Here is a 20,976-nt window from a genome sequence, read left to right on the forward strand (position 1 = left end):
GTGCTCAACAGCCGAAATAAAACAAGGCTGTGAATGTGGCGAGTGCTATCCAATGGTTGTGTGGTCAGAAGATGTCTGGAACAGCGTCACCTTCTTCTCTGCTATGTGGGGATGGGAAAGCTTGGAGGGATAGGGAGGATAGGAGGAGTTGGATGGAAGTGTAACCCAGAAGTTTTTCCTATGTTCCTTTATGCCATGCTGTTTTTTCACATCACAGATATCCTTTGCCCCAGCCTTTCTTCCACAAAGGCTACGTGTGGTCCTGAAATACATTGTGGTGACCAGTGGCTAATACTGCCTCATCTTCTTTCAAACTGTTAACAATGACTGAACTTTAATCTGTGAGAAGCAATAGTAAATAAAAGCCTCTGTAAAATTTAAGAAATCCTCAAGTAGGAAAGCTACATAAGGCTTTGACAGCCACCTGAAATACCATGTTTTGTGTTCTTTTTTTTCCTCCCATCCCTTCTATCTGGAATCCAAAATGCTAATGACTGAAGGTGACGTAATGTCTATAGGGGAGGGAATTAAACTTCCATTTCCTAGTCAGAGCGCTTGATTTTGCAGCGTCTTTACTTCAGGGTTGGAAAGAACTTCCAACTCTAATATTAAACTTCCATACGTGACAGTGGCTGCAAGGATGTGACCTTTTGCCACAGCATTAATCTTCAGAAATAGAGTCTTTGTCTATAGAATTGCCATGGATAAGTGTGTGGCATCTTCTAGCATAAGCAGAGGTTCTTCAAGGGGGAGATACGCAGCAATTATTAGTTGGCTTGTGCAGAGAGCCTAGCCAGTTAGGCTATTTACTGAGGATTAATGTGCTTACCAGCTCAATGAGTCCCTGTTGGCCTCGAAGGTGTAAGGTAGGAAAATATCAGCCTCCTTTGATTCTTGGAGAGGCTTGATTCTTGATCTTGCTGAGTCAATATATTCCAACTCCACTTTTTTTTCAGATTTTTATGCCTTTTTGAGTCAATATTTTTATTTTGAATGAAGTTAAATGTCTCATTAATTTTGTTGGTTTTCCTACCTTTTGTGACTTACAGCCATGAGAGTATCCTCTCATCATGTAACAGTTTGGTTTTGGTAGAGTTGAGCCCAAGCTCATACTGGACTTTGGGTCGTAAAGAGTTGAATGTCTTGGCTTGATGATCTTGGGACTGCAAGTTTGTTTACTCTGGACCAGTATGTTTGAAACTTTTGCATCTGAATTTCTCAAAATAAACATGATTTTGTTGCCTATAGCCAGTGAAGAAAGAGTTGTAAGTTGTTTCTAGTTCCAGAGTTTCCATTAGTCAAATCAACAATGTTATCCTGTTTGAGTCATCTCTTTCTTAATTATCTACTGTTCTATTATGGGTAGTATACTTGTTAGGGAAATTACCTCTTTTTCATGAAAGAGGTAAGGAAGTTGCCAAAATCATTTGAAATAATGAAACAGATTTTAATTTAATCTTAGAGGAATCAAACATGTGACTACAGCTGTCCATGAGCTGCATGTTGTTGCTGGGAATTTAGGGAGCTGACTACGGTAGTGGTGAAGGAAGAAATTTGCCTTTACATGCTGGATATATACGTGTACTAAGCAAATTAAGAGAGGACGATAACACAGTGTGTGCTATGTAGTGTTTATAAAGCTATCTGAAAAATCTGAGGTTCTATTGATGAAGACAACTCAAAGATCAGATTCCTGAGACACTGTATATTCCCGGCTCTTCTGTTGGTTTGGATGCATGTTCTGGGCTATAGTACTTCTCTGTGTTTTCTGTGTTGGTCATGTTGAGTCGTGCTCGGCTCATCTGCTGCTTATATGTAAAGCCTGTGTATGTAGTCTGTAAAACATTTTAACATTAAAGTATTTCACTGATACTGGAAATTGCACTGACAGCTGTTAACCAATGTTTCATTGCTTTAGTTTAGTCTGTTAATTTTATCATAGGTTTATGAAGAACATTCATGATAGTTCTCAATGTACTACTATACTAGAGTCGTAGATGTGTACGCTACTGAAACATTGCTCGCTGTATTTTGTTTCATCACTTATATCCTGACAATACGTTTAGTGCAGTTGTATATGAACAAAGATCTGCTTAGGAGGTCCCAGAGAATGCCAGGTCATCTTTAGCTGACTTGATTGTAATGTGTAAGAATAGTTTAATCATCACAATTTCCTCTTTTATACTTTTTCTGCATTCTGTTGCATTTTCTGTTGTGATGCTAACATCCTTACCTTGTTTAGGGGTCAGTCATTCCTTAGACTACGTGCTGGATTTTACTACTGTAATTGGCTGTCAACAATACCGGTTACTCACTTGGGAAGACATCGGAATTGGGAGGTATCTTTTCCAGGGTGAAATTTATCGCTCATATTTTCTGCAGTTTGCTCATATATGAGGGAAGTCCACTGCATGATTTATGGTAATGATATCTACATCCTTGAAGATACTCAGAAGCTGTCTGGACGTGGTCCTGGGCAATTGTCTCTAGGTGGCCCTGGTTGAGCAGGGGGGTTGGACAACATGACCTCCAGAAGTCCCTTCCCACCTCAACTTTTATGTGATTTTATGATGGGGACTGTATTCTTTTCTGACATGCAGAGAGCTGCTTTCCGTATTTATAAAGGTACTGAGGAGTCTGAGCCTTGCATTGTTATATTTTTTTGGGTGGGGAGTTACTGATCCAGTGTTGCTTTTCTGGCCTTTTTTTAAAAGGCCAAAAACCCCAACACCCAATTATATGTGTCTCGAATCAAAATTTTGTAGTTTATTAGCAGGATGGATGATTTTAATGCGGAAACTTATTAAAAGCACCTGGAAGGCTAAATAATTTGTCACACAGTTGTCTTTCATCCTCTGCTTTATTGACAAGATTAAAGAACTTCGGGCGTAATGAGATGCAGTTTTGCTCTGTGGAACAGTGCAGATTAGACCATACGTCATGATTTCAGGTATTTTGTTGCTCTGTCTTTAGTTACTGTTTTGGCTGATTTGCCAAGTAGAGAGGTAAAAAGCTTTGCTGTTCTTTCCTTCTAATCAGTCCCAGAGATGCTATATGGGAGAAGAACTTTTATAGAGTATTTCCATTTTAACTAATCCAATATTACTGTTAAAAGTATATCTACACTGCAGTCTGTGTCCTCTTATATGAAATCCTTTTGGATCACAGTGTAAGTGCAATATATATTCCCTCCCCCTCCCCCCGCGACATAAGGACTGTGTTTAACACCAGAACATTGCCTGCAGCTTCTGTCCTGTCTGGGTTTTTCTCATGACATGTCACGAAATACCTTGTGAAAGCTACTGGTATTCTGAGTTCGAATTAATTTTTTTTTTCTATTTTTGCCTCATAATTCTTCCAGCTTCTGTGAAGCAGTACTACTTTTTAAACTGCTGCTGCATAGAGGGCAGGGAGTGCTGGTGACTGGTGTGATCCTGCCAATGCTATGGTGCAAGGAGCTGGTCTGTGTCATTCAGACTAATCAAACGCTGCTCTCGTGCCACAGCAAAGCTAATTGACTAGCACTGATGCTGGGTTAGCCAGGAGCGTTGTGCAGAACTGTTTCCTGGTGGCAAGAGGAGCAAGTCAAGAGAAATTGCTGTAGACATGTATTTTTAGTTCCTGTTTGGACTCGGCTGCTCACCTCTAGTAGTGTTGTCCCTCTATAATGAATTCTGATCTTAAACACATTGATATACGGGTATCAATTTACACTATAGCTACATGGTAACAGTTATAGGTGGAGGAGGATGGGGATAAATCTGAGCAGTAGTGTGAACTTCCAATGGGGTATTTAAAGCACTGTTGCTTCTGGGATGTGCAAAGCAACTCTGGCTGGGTGAGTAAAATAGCATTATGGAAATGTGGTAGCTTGTGTCGACAGAACATCTGTGTGAGGGTAGTCACTTCCTTAGAGCTCTGTAGAACCTGCCAGAGGGTTTCCCGTGCAGAGAAGTCTAGTACCATCTGCTCACCTGAAAGTTTGCCATCTCTGAGTCTACATTATACGCTGTTTGTTGCTTTGACTTTGCAATAGCCTTTGTCTCTTTATGTGTACTTTTGCTGTCAACTTATTTTAAAGTTGAACAATTGAGAATTCTTAGACTAAGACAATACTCATATGGCTATTGCTTTAAATTTCTACCTTTCTCCATCTGTTTTTCTCAGCTGATGAGAGTCTTTGGGCTTACTGCTGGAGATCAGGCTGCTGACAAGGCTCATGGTGTAGGAGGAGGGAGCTACCATACTTACTGTGGTACTCCTTTTCAACACAGGCATCAGGGAGAAGATGTTGCTTCAACTAATATAATTCTCATTTTTCCAGTATGGAGGTGGGAAAAGGAAAATAAGTACCTGATTAGGAACAGGAACCTGGAGGGGGAAGGTATGTCAGGGCTAGCAGAGGGCTTTGGTGGTGGTAAGAAGGAATTATTATTTTCTTTCTTTGGAAGCTGGAGGTAGGAACTGCACATGGAGGGAAATAAAAGGGGATGGGATGACTGTGAAATAGTGCCTTTTGCTTTCCTCCCCTTTTTCCTTAAGTAGACTGACATGGTTTGAGGCATAAGAAAAGGCAGGCATTGGCTGAGCAAAGTATCAAAGACTAATCAGAGTGGCACTGGGGAGAGGAGACATTTGAAGCAAGATGGTGCTCAGTAAGGCATAAATAAAATTTAGGATGGTAGGGAGTGACTCTTACCTGGCTGAGGAAGCAATATCATTGGGATAAACTAGTGGAGAGGAAACCATATGGCTGAGTGAGGGCATAGAGGTGATGGTGGGGAATGACTGGGATTAGTGGCCATGTGAGTTTGTGTGCAGAAAACATTAGAGCTTGGGCTCTAATTTAACATCCCTGAACATGCAGGTCTATAACACTTGAAGCTGATGTTCTGTTCTGCCGTGTTCCCAAGGCATTTAATATTGCCTATATCATTGCCCCAACAGCAGTGTTTGGGCAGTCGGCCAGTTAGGAGACCTGATTTGGCCTGAAATGATCGGTGATTTTTCAGCTGTCTCAGCTCATCACTGGCTGACTGGCTTGCTGCCTGGTCTCCTGAGTACCAGCATAAAGAGTAAGGGAGCTTGTTTTTGTAGGGCAACTAAAGCCCTGAAACTTAAAGAATGATTTGCACAGAGATGGTGACCCACACAAGGAATACAGAGTTATAATATCCTGTATTACACAAGCCAACGTTACAACTACTATTGTTGATCATACTATTAGTACTGCAGTTATACACAGCCAATCTTTAACCTAATAAATCGGCAGCATATGTGGACATACAAGCATCATGCACATGCTAGTGGACTTGCTGCTGCAGAAACACTAATTTTCTAGCCATCAGTGACTCACTGCAGCAACACCAGAGAAGCCGTCTGTGTTCCTGTGCACTGTCTGGCTGGTGATCAGGAGAGGGGACCCATGCTGATGGTGGACAATTACTCATCCAGGAATATTCTCTTACCACTGCACACATGTGGCTTCCCTGCCTCGGGCATACGGTGAAGACAGTGCCATCTTCTCTCTGACTGGAAGTCGGATCTGCAGGTGGGTCCCCTCTGAGGTTGTCAGAAGAACTTCCCAAAGCTTTACCTGCCACAGCTTGTGCTTGCACTGGTGGTCTCTGCTCTAGGTGTTGCGTGGGTTGTCCAGTCAGTTCACTTATCTCACCATGATTTTATCCAATAGTCCTCAGTTTCCATCAGATCCTTGACTTATTACTGTTGGCTTTGACTGTTTGCTTCAGAGCTCTACAGTTAGTTTCATTTCTTGTTCTACCAGTCGCCTTAAAGCCACAATTTACACGTTTGTCTCTGGCAGCCTCTGTTAAGGGAAGGCTGTGTGGACTCATCTGTAGAGGAAAGATTGCTCCTGCTTCTTTACCCACGTTAGCTTTGGTTGTCAGGGAACTAATCCCATGCAAAAAAAACTCAGAACAAACAAATGTTCATGAGAGTACTACCAAGCCCCCAGATAGTCTACTGTGTTAAGACCCTCAATCAGTTCAACAACCACTGACAAGTGCCAGAGCTGGTGCAAGGTTAAGTGGGACCTTTCACTTGGTGGTAGCTAGGTATTAACCAGCTTAAATATAATGTGAAACTGTAGCTGGAGTCTTTTTTTGTTGGTTTTTTTTTTTTCCCTGCTGCAAGCTGATATGTGTGAAACTCTGTCAAGGTATTTTTCTCTTCCTCTGTTGTTGACCTACATAGTAATGGATAGCAGGATGCTGTCATTCTTTATTAACTCAAATGGTGGAGTCTCTTATAGATGTAAAGGTCTAACCTTACCATTTTGAATCACTGGGATATTAAAATGATTGTCGTAACTTTTAGTGGTTGTTGCTTCTGAGTTTCCTTAAAAAACAGCCCCCTACCCACAAACACAATTCTGTGCAGCAGATGTCTTTTGGCACCTTGTTTTTCCTTTCTGGTGTCCTGAGCTCTGTTCTTAAGGTTACTTACTTGACGCTTTGAAAAGTCAGCCAAATATTACTGCTCACAGTTGATGTGTTTAATTTTTTCTGTTTGTTATTTTAAACTAAATAAAACCTGTTCTTAACGAAGTAAAAGTGGGTTAATAGAGGTGTTTGCTTGTTAGCTGTGTTGCTTGAAAAGTTTTCTTGGTCTGTTTTATGGTTTGCTTGGTCTTCCCCCCCTGCCAAAAACAAGAGTAGGCCAGGAGTTATCCTCTTTCTACTATTGTTCTTCCTGGACTCATATGTTTAGTGTGGGGTTTTTGGTGGGTGTTTTGGGCAAATTCTTCTCAAGTTCTTTCCCCTCTTGTTCTTTCATTTTAGAACAAGCTTATATCTATGTGGAATGCCAGAGAAGCGTCATCTGTCCTACCACATGTGGAGAGTGAGGCTGTCCTGGTATATTAAGTATTTAATGTGTTTATATTTAGCACTTTCTATTGCAAGGAATTAATGCGGCTTTCTTTGTGACATTCTTACACTGTGATTTCAGCAGGCCTCCTCTGTTGGAGGAGTGTTTTCAAGCTATATCTTGTGAAGGTAAACAGGTAAAATCCTGTTTCTCTTTTGCTTAAATTTCTCTTGTTTTGCTGTTTCTGTATCTCGGGTGAAATGTCAGGAAACTCTTCATAGCTTTTTAATCAAACTAACATCACATGTTCTGTTATTGGGCTAAACTACCTGAACAAGAAGAGCATGCTATAATCAATAGATGTGCTAAGAAATTCCTTTTTGTCTTTACTCTGTGGGTATGTAGAAGGAAAAGGCTTCTAGTTAAACTTGCTCAATTTCTGGAGGCTATTTGGGCCCTTTCAGTCACTCCTGAAGATTTTCTGCATGCCTCCAGAACTTTTTCCTCCTCTGGGAGCATCGTGTGCGGAAGGTGGAATTTGTAACTCTGGGAGCAAAGATGATCAGGAAAGAAAGAAGGTAGAGCAAGGATGCTGTGTGTAATGCACATGGGATTGGAGTTCCTTTGTTGTTGCTTTGTCCTTATTTCTGTCCCCGTCTTTTCCCAAAATGCCTGTACAGTCTAAGTTTATGAACCCAGCACCCTGTCTTGGCACAGCTCTCTACCAATGTAACTAGTACAGAGGGTCATGGGGTGGCAAGTCAGTACTGTAGTGCAAGCTTCCATAGAGCATATACTGAAATGGTTGCTGGTGTACAAAAAGGGACCCATGACTCATTTTCTTTAGGTAGAAAATTATGTAAGAATAATATTTAAAAAAAAACCCAACAAACCATGAAACTTTTAACTCCAGACAATATTAAAATGTTAAACAGCGAAGGAGAAAGTGCTAGTTCTGCACTTGCACATGCAACTTTAATGTGGTTCTTTCTGTGTTCAAAAGGGTGAGAATTCAGGTGTAGCGGAAACCTGTAATAATCTTGGTTTTCATGTGCTTGAATCTATTTTTTTAATCTAAAATTAGCCGTCTAAGTCTGGCTAATTTTAGAACTCTGTTTAACATTGGGCAGCTTAAGTAGGAGTGTGGTTTCCTGGGAAAAAGCTGCCATCAAAGCAGGTTTGTTTTTATCATTGTGAAAAGTGAGTCTGTATATTTAATTTTGTATAGAATAAAGAAAAATAAACAACTTTTGTGAAGATGGTGGCATGATGACCTCTAAGAAAGATCAGCTTCTAGTAGATGGAAAATGCTTGAGACTCTGCAGCGACTTTTGTGATACATGCCAAATCATAGAATGAACTCCTCCCTGGCTTGTTGGGTTTGTCTCTGTTTTGGTTGATTGTTTTTTTTTTTTCCCCTATTGGAAACTCTACATTTTGGCAGGAATAGTAGACTGGACATATAATATATTTAAGAGCTTGATGCTGTGTAATGGGGAGTGCTCTTGTTCCTTTTATTTCTGCTTGAGCGTACGCTTCAGTATCTGGTCTGTGCCATCAACATCAATGGGACTACTTTGTCATATATGTAAACGTGCTTATTTGTAAAATGTCTTCTTTAATAAAAAGCAGAGATGACACACTGCTCTTGCCTGGGAACCCAGTTCTGTGTAATTGCTTTGTCACCATCACAGGACTGGCTATGTATTATTCTGCCTTGATCAAGCTGTCTTCTATATCAATAAATAATACGGTATGCAAGGCGTTTGTCCATACTGTATTAGACTTGACTGTGGTGAGTAAAGTGTAAATACCCTGATACGTTGCTATATACATATCTAAACTTGCACAACAGCAGTGTTTCCAGCTACCTAGAGTGGTTTAGAGTAGAAAATTCTGTGGTTTGACATTGTTAACTCTAGTAGGCTTCTGCAGTGTTGAATTAAAATTATCTGACTATTTTTGGTGCTGTTCAAATCATGTATCAAAATAAACTGCACTTCCAGATGTTCATTCTTACTATCTTGCTAATTTCTAACTTTTTATCCTACTCAAGTCTCTTCTTCAATACTGATTTCTTTTTCTGTTTCTTATTCCTAGAGTCTATATGTTTTTGTCATTCCTGCTTCCTGCAAAGTTCTTCCATCTTTATTACTTTAGAAAACTATAAATAAATCTGTCTCATCGGGGCACTTAATTGGAAAGGAAGATCTGATGCTCCAGTTAGTATGGTGCTGGGAGACAGGAAGCTATTTAAAATACTTTTACACAGGGCAGGTAGCAACATTCTTCTCATTCAGGTTTCTTCATAAAACATTAAGAGATCCTAAATTTCATAACATTTTAGTAAGACTTTGGCTTTTCAGTGTCCTTTTTTAGAAGTAAGATTGATTCCTAAATAATGAAATAAACTTTTTCCTCTCTTAGCATTGTAAGTCCTTTGACAATCAGATTTAAGACCTTGTTCTGCAGAGGCTTAATATTCGGCACAAAAGTAATTAGCTGCAGCTGTTAGATGAAGTTTCTTTAATCAGCAAAAATTCTGAAATAATGCCTATTTTTGATTATATGTTAGTGCCTTGAGGCAAATCTAATTGTATTCTCTTTTACATCGTATAAGCAAAAAGGGTCCAAATGAGATGTGTTTGATAGAGCTGTAGCAATTGAAAACTACATTGTTGAACTTCATGCATCTATTGCTTTTCCTAACAAAGTATTTTCATACCTGAATTGCACTAAGGCACTAAAAACTGAATGAGTTTGCTTTTATCTAGTTGAAAACTTGTGTAAAGCATACAACTTGTATTTTTTTTCGTTTGTTCCTCACTAATGAAAGTTGCATTCATTGCTGTTGTAGGCTTAAAAGGAAAAAAAGGTATCGCATTTCTTCCTGAAATAGTTGATCTGATTCTTCTGAAAATTTATTTCAGCTGATACTATAACTACAAAACTAAGAAAATTCATGTAAGCTTAAAATGCTTATTCAGTCTCTGGTGACCCTTCTTAGCGCTGTTTGTGTTTGTAGAAAACATCTGCCTTTCTTCACTAGTAAAACGTAAGCTGACTGTACCGGCTATGACAGTGCTTTCAGGTCCCAAGAAAGCCATTAGCTTGAGCTTCGCGTCCTCCTCCTTTTTTGAGTTGATGCTTGGGATTATATTGCTGCTGGAGAGAGAGAGACCAGGAACAAATGCCTTTGCTAATGCTCACAGCACTTGACAGAATCTCAGGACAAAAAATTTTCCCAGTTCTGTGCATGTTAACGTTCATAACATCAGAAGCAAATAATTCCCTAAGGATGACCCTTTGCCAGCATGTGTCTTTTTTTTTTCGGTCTCCTTCAGAAATTATACATGTTCCACATTTGGTTGTGGAATCTGTATTGTTTTGTTTTTAACAGGAAGATATGTACTTATTACCATTGTGAAAGAAAACAAGAGATGTCTTATATGCAGATGCACTTTATTAATGAAGTATTTTGTTGGGTGTGTGGCATTATGATGATTTATGAGGATTCTGGATATGTTCCAAAATCTTATAAAAGGTATCTAGCCATACTAAGAATTTTTTTGGCTTTCAGTTTTGTAGAGGGCTTGCCCTTCATGCATAAGGGATGTGCTTCAACTCTCTACTCCTTTCTGCAAGTTCTGTGTGCCCATTCAATCTGTGTTTTTGAAATTCTTTCTAAATATATTCCCTAAGGGGTTTGTTTGTCCTCATTCAAGAGCTGCTTCCAAATGCCCTGCCTTAAATTACAAGACAAAGGAAAAAATAGGGTAGACACAGATACAGGAGTAACAAGCAGCAGTGGCCTTTAATGATCAGCAGGGAAATCTGTGAATTTAATGTATTGGACATCTAGAAGTGGCCATGTTTTCTTTCTGTTTTGCCTAGAAAAATACATATAGTGAATTATAGTTTTTGCAGAGGGGGAAAAAAGTACAGAAAGGCAGCATAAGGATGCAAGTAGTTAAGTGGATTGTCTTCCTAACGGAATTGCCGGATGAACAGAACAAGATCAAGCTCTGAGGGCTTCTAACTGTATGGGTTCAGAAAGACTGCATTTAAAATACATGGAAACTAAGCAGAAAAATTTATGTGTAGTCAAATTCTAGGAAATGGGAAGAATGCCCAGACACTGGCAATCTGGGGAATGGAGAAGTTTCCACTGCTGAACAAAAGATGTGGGAGGAAAATTAAAGTTACAGTTCCTTTGACTTGAAGGTGACACCCAGCTATCTACAAAGAAATGTCATACTGAGGTTTTGCGTTAGACAAGAGAAGCAGACCTGGAGCAGGATCTGTGAGCTTCCATCATAGAGGTGAGAGTTTTTGAGAGCAGTGGTGAAGGTGGCTGAAGGCCCAGATTCTTGGTCTAAGACGTGGCTGCAAAAGAGATCAATTAGGGATATCATTATTGCACAGAAATGGAAGGAAGTTGGAATGGGATTTGAGAGGGGCTATTTAGGATTAAAGGAGAGTGCCTGTGTCAGTGACTTAATTCTCTTTCCTCTCCCTAGCATAGTCCAAAGTTGAATGATGAAAGTGAGAGGACTGGTGTTCAGAGTGGTGGCCATGCCTTTATAGAAGACCAAGGAAGCAAGCTAGTGAAGCCTAAATTGGTACAAATAATAGCAAGGGAAGTCAGGAAATAACAACGTTGAGCAGGTCAAGGGGAAGTGTGATGGCAAGAGGAAAGACTTCTGAAACTGGATGGAGAGGCATAAGAGGACTTGAATAAGGACTCTGTCTTGTGTTCCTTGTGTTTGAGGGGCGGTACTCATGTCATATGCAAATCTAACTGCTTGCTGGAAATAAATTCTGCTGTCACCTTTGTCTAAAGAAACCACTCAAGGAATTCGCAATGTGGATTGATTTTTCTGGGCAATGAGGGGCAGTAGATATATATCCAGTATTCGTGTGTGTCATGAATGTATTTTCTCCATGTACTAGGAAAACGTGATTGGTTTGTAGTATGTGTGGATGTTATAAAATGATGTATGCTGCAAGACTGGAAGGAAAAACAACTTTTGTAGTTAACATGTGAAATGATTTTTAGGCATTGACTCTCAAAAGATTTATTTATTTACTTATTTTTTAAATAAATGCCTATCTTTTTGTTTCACCATGTCTCTGAAAGTAGCCTCTGGTTGAAGATTAAACTTGACAAAAGGGCAAGAGTTCAGAATTTCCACCCAGGGTTTTTTCTGGATGACAGGCTTACACAAATACTTATGTGCTCTAACAGTTCCTGTCTGTCCATCTGCTGAAAAGCCAAACGATAGCAAACTGGTTGTCCTTTTGGTATGGTGACCCAGTGCTCTGCTTTTTAGTGTGAGAGAGCAGTTGCTGGTGGCCAGTTTTCCTTTCTTGACTCCCTTTTAATTTTGATTTCGGTTTTTGATCTTGAATCTTATGTACATGTATGAAAGCATTTTTAGGTTGGGTTTTGTTGGTTTTTTTTTGCAATTCAGTTTCTCGAGAGCCTGTTGTGTCACAGCAGATAGGAGAGACATGTTAAAAGTCATTGTCTTGGCAAGTGAAGCTTTAGTAGCTGTTAAGTTCAGAAGGCTCACTACTGTGTGCATAATTAAAGCACATTAAGTTTCAGTTAGTGATTTGGTTATCAAGTGTTATAACTTGTGGTCTTTTCTGAATGGCCTTTAGACAGCTTGTGGACACTTTTAAGTGTGTACAGTGTTCCTGCATAAGCAGCTGTAATAGTTAATTACAGTGATTGTTTAAAAAACTTGCACCTGTTTCTAGCCTGCACTTTTCTAGTTTCAGATTCTAATTATTAGGTTTATTTATCGTTCCTGCTGGCAAAAATAGTCTAATCACAGATTCTTTTAATAATATTGCTTGTTTTAAAGTAGCTGTTGCTGTAGTTTTCATGGTAAAAATCTCTGTCTTGAGGTCTTAGAATAAGCTGTTGATGTGACTAGAAGAAAGCAGCAGCTTTCTGTTAGGTAAGGTTTTTGAAATTTTACTCAAAATGGTCTGTATTTTAAGAGTTTGCTTATGTTGCCTAGAAGCAGGGGGTGTGGGGGGAAGGTAGTTGGATAGGGAAACTGTTTGACACATTTTGATGTAAGTGTTTATGCTGGGATTCTTTCCAATCTTATATTTTTAGATTGATCCCTTCTGACGTCTCTTTAATTCAGAGTATTTGAATGTAGTGATACCCACGTGTATTAAACTGTTGCTGACTCTTTCTTATGCTGGATGGGCAGCATGTTTGGGGTTTGAGTGTGACTGGGGGGGGTGTCAGCTGCTCACATGCTTCAAATCTTCTCATTCTCTTCACTTTATTCTGTATTTTCACTTAGCTCTTGTTGCTTAAGAACTCAGAAGAATCGTGGTATTGGTATTTAGGGGTGCGATTTTTTTCTTCCATTAGGGTCATATACTTGAATATATTTGGTAAAATATGTCTTCAGCTGGAATGTAGAATATGACATTTCTTGTAGCTCATGCTGTCCATCATTGGTAATTGCATAGAGAATACCTGTCTGCAGAAGAAGCTCTTGTACTATCTCCTGTAAACTTCCTCAAATACCTGTTGACCTTTCTCTTCATCTTACTGTTTTCTTATGTTTGTCTCAAAATGTCACTTCCTGGAAGACTTAGAACTGATCATACAGTTAGCACTAGAATTTTTGATCTCTATTGAGTCTCTGTGTATGTTCTTCAGACACTTAGGTATTCTGCTGAGTGACTGAAGGAAAGTAGACTGTCATTCAAACCACCTTAATGACTCTAATTGGATTATAGTGCTGTAGAAATCAACAGCTTTTGTATGTTTATATAGTGGTTCCTGCAGTGTAAACAGACATGAGTTCAAAACTTGTTTTCCAATTTATGACTGTTTCATGCAGTTTTAATCTAGAAATAGAGGAAGTTGGTAGAGTGATGGATCGTTTATTATTGCTGTTGTATACAGCACCTGGGACTGAAAATTAAAAGGAAAGGTAAAGGCAAAATCTACATGGCCCTTGATCTCGATGGTGCAAAATCCTGAAGGGGCACAAAGCACATCACCAGTGACTCATTTTAGTGAGTTAGACTCACTATAACTACTCAGTCGTCATTAATCTTTTTCACACTGTGGGATCGTGTTTGGGGATGTGCATGTGGACCGTGGGTTTCACCAAAACCATTTCTATTTATGAATAAATCACACTCATTATAAAGCATCCTCTTCAAATTAGGTTAATGTGAATATACCTTGAACATCTTTTTATTAAGGTCTGAGATACATTGTTACCCCGTTTTTCTAAGAATTCAGGTTTTTCAGTGGTAGTTGATCCTTTGCAAAAATAATATCTATTAACAAAATGTTCGCAGATCTAGTCAGAAGGTAGAGCCTGCCGCTTGCCTCCAGAAATTGTTTTGAAAATGAGAAGCGTACCCTCAAAACACAGTATCCCCACACCGAAGTATTTTGATTCTTAAATGCTCAGTAACACTTCCTATTTCTCATTCGTCTGTAAGCCATTTCTTTGGCTCCCGTACAGTGTGCTGTCTCTTGGTGAGAACATGACTGTGGGGAATGATGTCTTGTTCTGACGACCTCATTCTCATTCTCTCGAGCTGCATCTGATGCAGAGCCCTCTGTTAGCCTTGGAAAAGCTTTCCAGACTGCAGATCTATGGTTTCAAATCTTTCAGTTGACAGAAGTTTTCAGCTGCTTTTGTTACTGAGTCGGGTACAGTGCTGCCACAATAGAATGTGAGTAACTTTTACAGGAATACAAAAAAGTTATTTCGCCCATAAGTGGGTCATAGTAGAAGTAAAAGTTATCCTAAGTGGTATTACTTGTATTTTCTTTCTTTAGACTAGTCTTTTGCAACTTTGAAAGTTGCTTCTTTGCTCTGCAGTGGAGGGAGAGAGGGACTGTTACTATGCAACAGTGTTAATGAGCTTGGATTTGACAGTCAAAGTGAGGAGCTCAGTCCTTCATTTTTTTTTATTGTTTGGGGGAAATACATGTGGCATGGGTCATATTGAGAAAAGTGACCGAAGAACTTCAGTTTGAACGCCTTTCACTCGGTGCATCTGTTAAAACCTTGCATTGTATTTCTGGTACTGAAATATCGAAAGATGATAATGCTGCTATGATTTTTTTTTTAAATGCAAACCTAATAGCACTTAAGAAAAATGTAAGGGCTAATAAAACACTGTTTGTGTAACAATGCTTTTTGCTGAGAGCATTTATGTTATATCGCCATGGTTTCTCACTGCATGCTATGCACACTGGCCTGTAAACTGGGAAGTTATCTTCTGGATGACATCAGGTGATGTCAGACTTCGTCAAATTGAGGATAAAATATGTGCCTAAAAAAAAGTCTCTCTTTGAGCTTTTGAGCCCAAGCTAAAGAATGGAGCAAAGAGGTTTATAAATTTTAACTTAAAAATATACTGGATGTTTGTGAGATGGCAGTCAGGGCTAGCACACTGGGGGTTTGGACTGTGAATTTGTGGAACTAAAAGCTTGATTTATTGCACTTTGACTTAGAGAACCAGCTCTTCTTAGGCACAGGACTGTAAGTCATAAACCTTGCACAAAATGGACCAGTCTGGTGGGATTGCTCTGATACTATTGTATCATAACTCTATGCAAGTTATTCACATTAGGTTCATTCTTTGACCTTTTTTGTAAAGGTGAAGCAGTACTTTATTATAGATGTGACATGATCTTGATCTGTGAGATTAATGAAAACAGTTCTATTATACTTGCAAAGCTCAGTAAGGTCTCTCCGTATCCCTAAATATTCCAACACAGCACCCCAGCAAGTTACTTGAAATTTGTTTGAATCTCTGGAAATGTTATGGGTTTATCATAGAATTTGCAAATATTTTTCATAGCTTTTTTAGGGAAAATATCCCAATTTAAATATGTAGATATATTCGTATTTTTGTTGTCAATGTTTGGTTAACAGTTGTCAATATTGTGTTTAGTTTTTCTGTAAACTTTGGATTGATTTTTAATTGCAGTTGGACTAGGTGATTGCTTTAGGTCCCTTCCAACTGAACTATTTTATTCTAATTCTCACATATCAAATATTGATTGCTCCTTTTCATTGGTATGTTTTCAGTATACCGGAAAAACCGTATCATATGGGTCAAGTGGTGCAGTTCCTCCTAGAAGCAGTTAGTCCAAGCTTGATGTTTCTTTCACGGCTTGCTGCTTGCCTTCTTTCCTTTCAGTTATCCACTGCCGCTTAATGTTCTTTGAGGCAAAAGTATTTTTGCCTTGGGGAGGAAATAGGGAGGGAGTGTGGTGTTTTTTGTAGCTAAGGCTTGTTTTAAATCCCTACAAGTATTTTGGCTCACGTTAGTCATTGAGCAACAACTCTATGTTTTACAGAAGCTTGAAATGGTTGTGTTATATTGAGCATATGATGTGTGTCTTTCTGATGCCTTGAAATATTTTAGGACTGGAATGGGCCATTTTTGTCTGTTGTTAGAATAACCTCTTTTTTTAACCCAGGCTTTAAAATGGTACTCTTCATTTTGTGTGTGAATCTCAAAACTTACTGATTGTTAAAGATCATGATGGAAGATTGTGCATAGAACCAAGATGATGATGGTTTTGTTGATAGTGAGTTTCAAAACCATGCTTTACTAAAAGCTCGTATGTTCCTAAATGGCTTTATAATTAACTCTTCCTTTAACTTGTGAGGTTTATGGACCGTACTGATGGAACAATGAGTTCTGAATTCAAGACAAAATGTGCTGTGAGTGGGGTTTACAGCTCTTACGGCTCACACCTCATTGTTAATAAAGGGGCAATTTACTTTTTTTTTTTTTTTGGTGGTAGTTACTTCAGATCTTAACAAGTTGCGTATGATGTATTTATTGTGCAGAAGGTGAGGAAGAGACCTTTTGGGTTTTTTTTTTGGTTTTTGTTCTTTTTAAAACTGATTGCTAGACGTGCCTGTGCGCACATCCTGTAGTTGAAATACAGGATGTAGGGCTTTTCCTCTCTAAAGTCTACATGGACAAGCAAAGATGCTGAGATACAATCTAGAAAACCCCTGTGATAAACTTCTCTACAATAGTGTTGCTGATGTGTGCACTGGTCTTTTGGGGTTCATGGCCAAAATAGTGTAGGATTGTCAACAAACATAATTCAGTAAACTTGTCTGAATCATTAGAATTACTTAGAGTAAACCAACTTGGGATGTGGCTTCTGTTTTGAAGCTGCAGTTTGTTTATAAGCAATGTGTTTTTAGTAATGAGATCCTGACCAGCATTTGTGTCTCTAGAGAAGAAGAGGAACGTCTGAGAAATAAGATCCGAGCAGATCATGAAAAGGCTCTGGAAGAGGCTAAGGAGAAATTGAAGAAATCACGTGATGAGATTCAAGCTGAGATTCAGACAGAAAAGAACAAAGTAGTGCAAGAGTTGAAAAAGAAAGACAGCAAGCCACTGCCCCCTGTTCCTTTACCAAATCTTATAGGGATAAACAGTGGAGAACCAGCAGACCTGGATATCCGAGAGAAGAGGAACAAAATTAAAGAGGTAAAGATGATGATGATGTGGTCCTAACCCGTTCTTGTATCTAATAACAGTTATTTATATGGCATTTAGTTGTTGTTGTGATTTATATTGAAAAGAAAATAAAAACAGGACTACAAATCTTTTAGATAAACGCTAAGTCAAAAGTATATGTCAAATATTAATGAACATCAGCATTATTGCATGTTTTTTTCATGGTGTTGGGGTGTTAATATTTCACTGGATAACAACTTAAAAATTATTTTAAGGATTTCTTCAATGTAGGGATGTAGGTTCACAATGTGTTTGTCATTAACATGTGGAACACCAACAAGTGCATCTTTAAAGCTGAGCCTGACTTTGTCAGGTTCCATTGAAAGACTGAGATATGTTAGTGCCGCCGGATATTTTTAAATGTTTAAAAAAGTGGTTTGAAAAGATAGGAAAAAATAAATGACCTGCTGCTAAAATTGGCAAATTATCAAACTATTTCATGCTTTACAAATAAAGTTTTAAATGGGTATAAAAAAACCCTAGGAGCTCATTTAAGTAGATTGCCTCATTTACCTGTGTAAGATTTGAACTAAGATGTTGGCTTAGGCTTTTGGTTCTGTGGCAGCCTGTGCTATGGGAATTGCTCTTTCTGGTTTTATGCTTTCCACTCCTGGTTGACAGTGAGATTCATTGCCCTCTTTTGCCCTGGTGGTGCTAATTTCCTATTACTATTGCCAGACGCTTTTCTGAGTCTGTACTTCTAACTAGCATGGTGGAAACATTTTAGTGCTGCCTTTGTTTTTTTTTTTTCCTTTCCTTGCAATCTGAATAGTTTTATGCCTAAAAATCGGGTTAGAAAGCAGGAATGGTTCAGGCCAGAGGCAGACAAGCACAGGCTCTGTAATTAAAGAACATCCAGGATCACACCACTTAGTAGTTACATCAGCTAAATCTTCTTTCAAATTGTAATCTGAGTTTAGTTAGCTCATAAAAGCAAACAAAAATAAGTCAGTCATACACCTGCCCTCGTAGTAGGGAAGAGTTGCAGCTGGAATATGTGCCATGGGTAGATCACCCCAGTTGGAATTTTCCTTTGAATATTAATGATGACTAGATGAAATCCACTCTTATCAAATAATGAACAACTGCTTATGATACATGAGTGATGCAGCATGGGGCTGTATCACTATTTGAATCTCTCAAGGAGCAAATCCTTCCCCGGAAGGTGTGCCTGTTCTGTTTGTGACTACTGCAGAAGCACTTTTGGTTGAGAAGTTTTGTGTGGAATATTGCACTTCCTTGATCCTGCTTGGTTAGGGCTGTTGCCCGCAGGACAGCACTAAATAGTGGATTTTAAAAGGCTCTAGTGCTTTTTAAAACTGCCCTCAAACATTTTCAGTGAGAATATGCGGAGAATACTGCTTTTCAAAATGTTTTCTGTATGGCAAAGATGAATGGTGAATGGTATGGTCATGTAGTTGTCAACACTTCTTAATTTTAAAAACAGGCTACTACCTTTGAGTTTGCTACTGGTAGATTTAGTGGGTAGAATAAAAATGAATTGACCAAGTAATGTGAAAGTACGGAGCACAGCTAACAGTGAAGAACTATCTGGAAGAAATCAACTAAAGTTCCGATAGATCATCCCTGGAATTGGAGGAAGGGCTGAAAATAGTACTTGCATTTCTGAGGCTGTTTTGTCGGAATGTAGACTAAGAGGAGATGAGAAGCTATAGGTTAATACAGAATGACTATCTTCTTAGTGACGTGAATAAGTAATAAAGTTTGGACAATTCTTGCTGATCTGAACCTGAAGGTATAGCAGTGTGAGTGAGGAATCCAGGGTAGTCTAATAGCTCTGGTGATCCTTTAGTTGCCGTTGCCACAAATCTCATGCTGTAAAAGGCTTACTCCTTTTTTTGGTGATCAGCCTACATGTGAGTCACGCTGACAGGCTGTTTTTTTTCATTGCATAACTTGTTGATGGCTCCTATTGTGATTTCTGAAGTGTAGCGTTTCATAGCCAGACCTAAAGATTTTATGGGACTAAATATTAGGTTGGTCAATACTTCAGTTAGGATAATCATACCTTTGGACTGAGCAGTCTTCAACAGTGTGACCACTGTGCTTCAACAGCCCAGGATCATACTAGCATGACTGAACTTTGTCTTTGTGTGAACTGCCTTCATTGAGTGAGTCTTGTTAGTACTGTGGCTATCAGATGATCTCCTCAATTTTTAAATTCTTTGATGCAGGACAGCAGATTATCACTCTTACAGCTAGATGTGTGAAGGGGTAGAATACAGGAGTGGAAGGTCTGCTGGTGATAATGCTGAAGAACCCATTGTTGGTACATTGTCATTTTTGTTTGGCCTCTATGTCTACTTCTGGCTTTTGGCATCTGCTATGTTGCAGTGAATATAGTGTGACCGAGATAAAACATATATCGGCAGTATCAGATGAGTAATATTTTGTCCGAAACCTGTTTTTGACAGCATCAGATGTATCACAGAGGGCCGCAACAATTCCGGAGATACACAGTGCATTTTGAAGTGTGCTGTAGTTGTCGAGGTCTTCTCTCACTGTTTTTTGTAACCAGTGTAGACTAATGAAAATAGGTTTTGTAGATGAGGTAGAGACTTAGCAAAAAAGTAGACAATATCTTTAACATAGATCTACACCGACATTATGTGGCATTTCTGACATGCAAGACATTATGGTTGCCTGGATTGAGACAGAAAAGTAGCACAGGGAAGCTCCTAGCTCTTTAGAGGCTGCATATCTGGCTTCCAGGTGGTCCTGAAAAGGCATTTGGCTCAGGCCTTGGCTTACTCTGAAGTGTCCTGATGTATATTTGGGGAACTTCATTTTCACAGAATAGCTTGAGACTGCATAAATTCACGGAATTAATTAATCTATACAGCCTTTTTCACCTAGCATCAAATGGTGAAAAACTATGTAGAATTGGGTGGACTGGGGACAATTTGTAACACACCTGTGGCTATCTACAATTGTGCAAAATACTGGAAAACTTTCACCTGGGGATCTTGTTTTGATCATTTTTACAGAAAATTTATTGCTGCTTTTTCTTTCAAAAGAACAACTTGATGAAGTCTTTTTTTTTTAATAGGTCTTTGTATAAAAAGTGATTTTGCAGTACTTAAATATTTTAAATACATACTTTGGTTTGCTTTGTTGTTGTTTTTTTTTCTAAAGCATGTAAAGGTAGAAAGTTGTATAATGCTCTTAAGAGAGCTTTGTAAAGCATTTGAAAGCTTTATGTAATAGGAATGTTTGCTGAGCACAGAGAGGGTGGCTTCTTAAGGTCATGGAATAAACCAGGAGCAGAATCTGCATCTTCTGGTTTTGTTTTTGTGTGTCTTTTGGTTCTGATATTTATATTTAGTGTTACATTGTATTCTCAATTGTAAATAACTCATAGAATTGTATAATACGTCTGTATTGTTCTAACAAGCTATTAATTCAGTTATTTCAATCAGGACCACTTGTGAGTTGGCTGATTATTTTAGATGCACAGTAACAACTCTGAGAAGTAAAAGTTTTCCACCTGCTTATGGTACATGCTTCGTAGCACTTCCCTAGTATTAACTTGCTCCTCTGGCTTTCAAAAAATGCTGTGGTTTTTAA

At 38.8% G+C, this 20,976-nt stretch overlaps 1 protein-coding gene across 1 annotated transcript in view; it reads left to right on the forward strand.

The window, feature by feature from the left end:
- Nucleotides 1-20,976, forward strand: part of MAN1A2 (mannosidase alpha class 1A member 2) — a 138,899-nt gene that overhangs the window by 11,975 nt on the left and 105,948 nt on the right. The window contains exon 2 of the mRNA XM_074593251.1: nucleotides 17,103-17,358. Coding sequence (XP_074449352.1) covers nucleotides 17,103-17,358 — 256 coding nt within the window. The remainder of the gene's footprint in view (nucleotides 1-17,102; nucleotides 17,359-20,976) is intronic.

This window comes from Larus michahellis, chromosome 1, assembly GCF_964199755.1.
Source record: "Larus michahellis chromosome 1, bLarMic1.1, whole genome shotgun sequence".
NCBI classification, from domain to species: Eukaryota; Metazoa; Chordata; class Aves; order Charadriiformes; family Laridae; genus Larus; species Larus michahellis.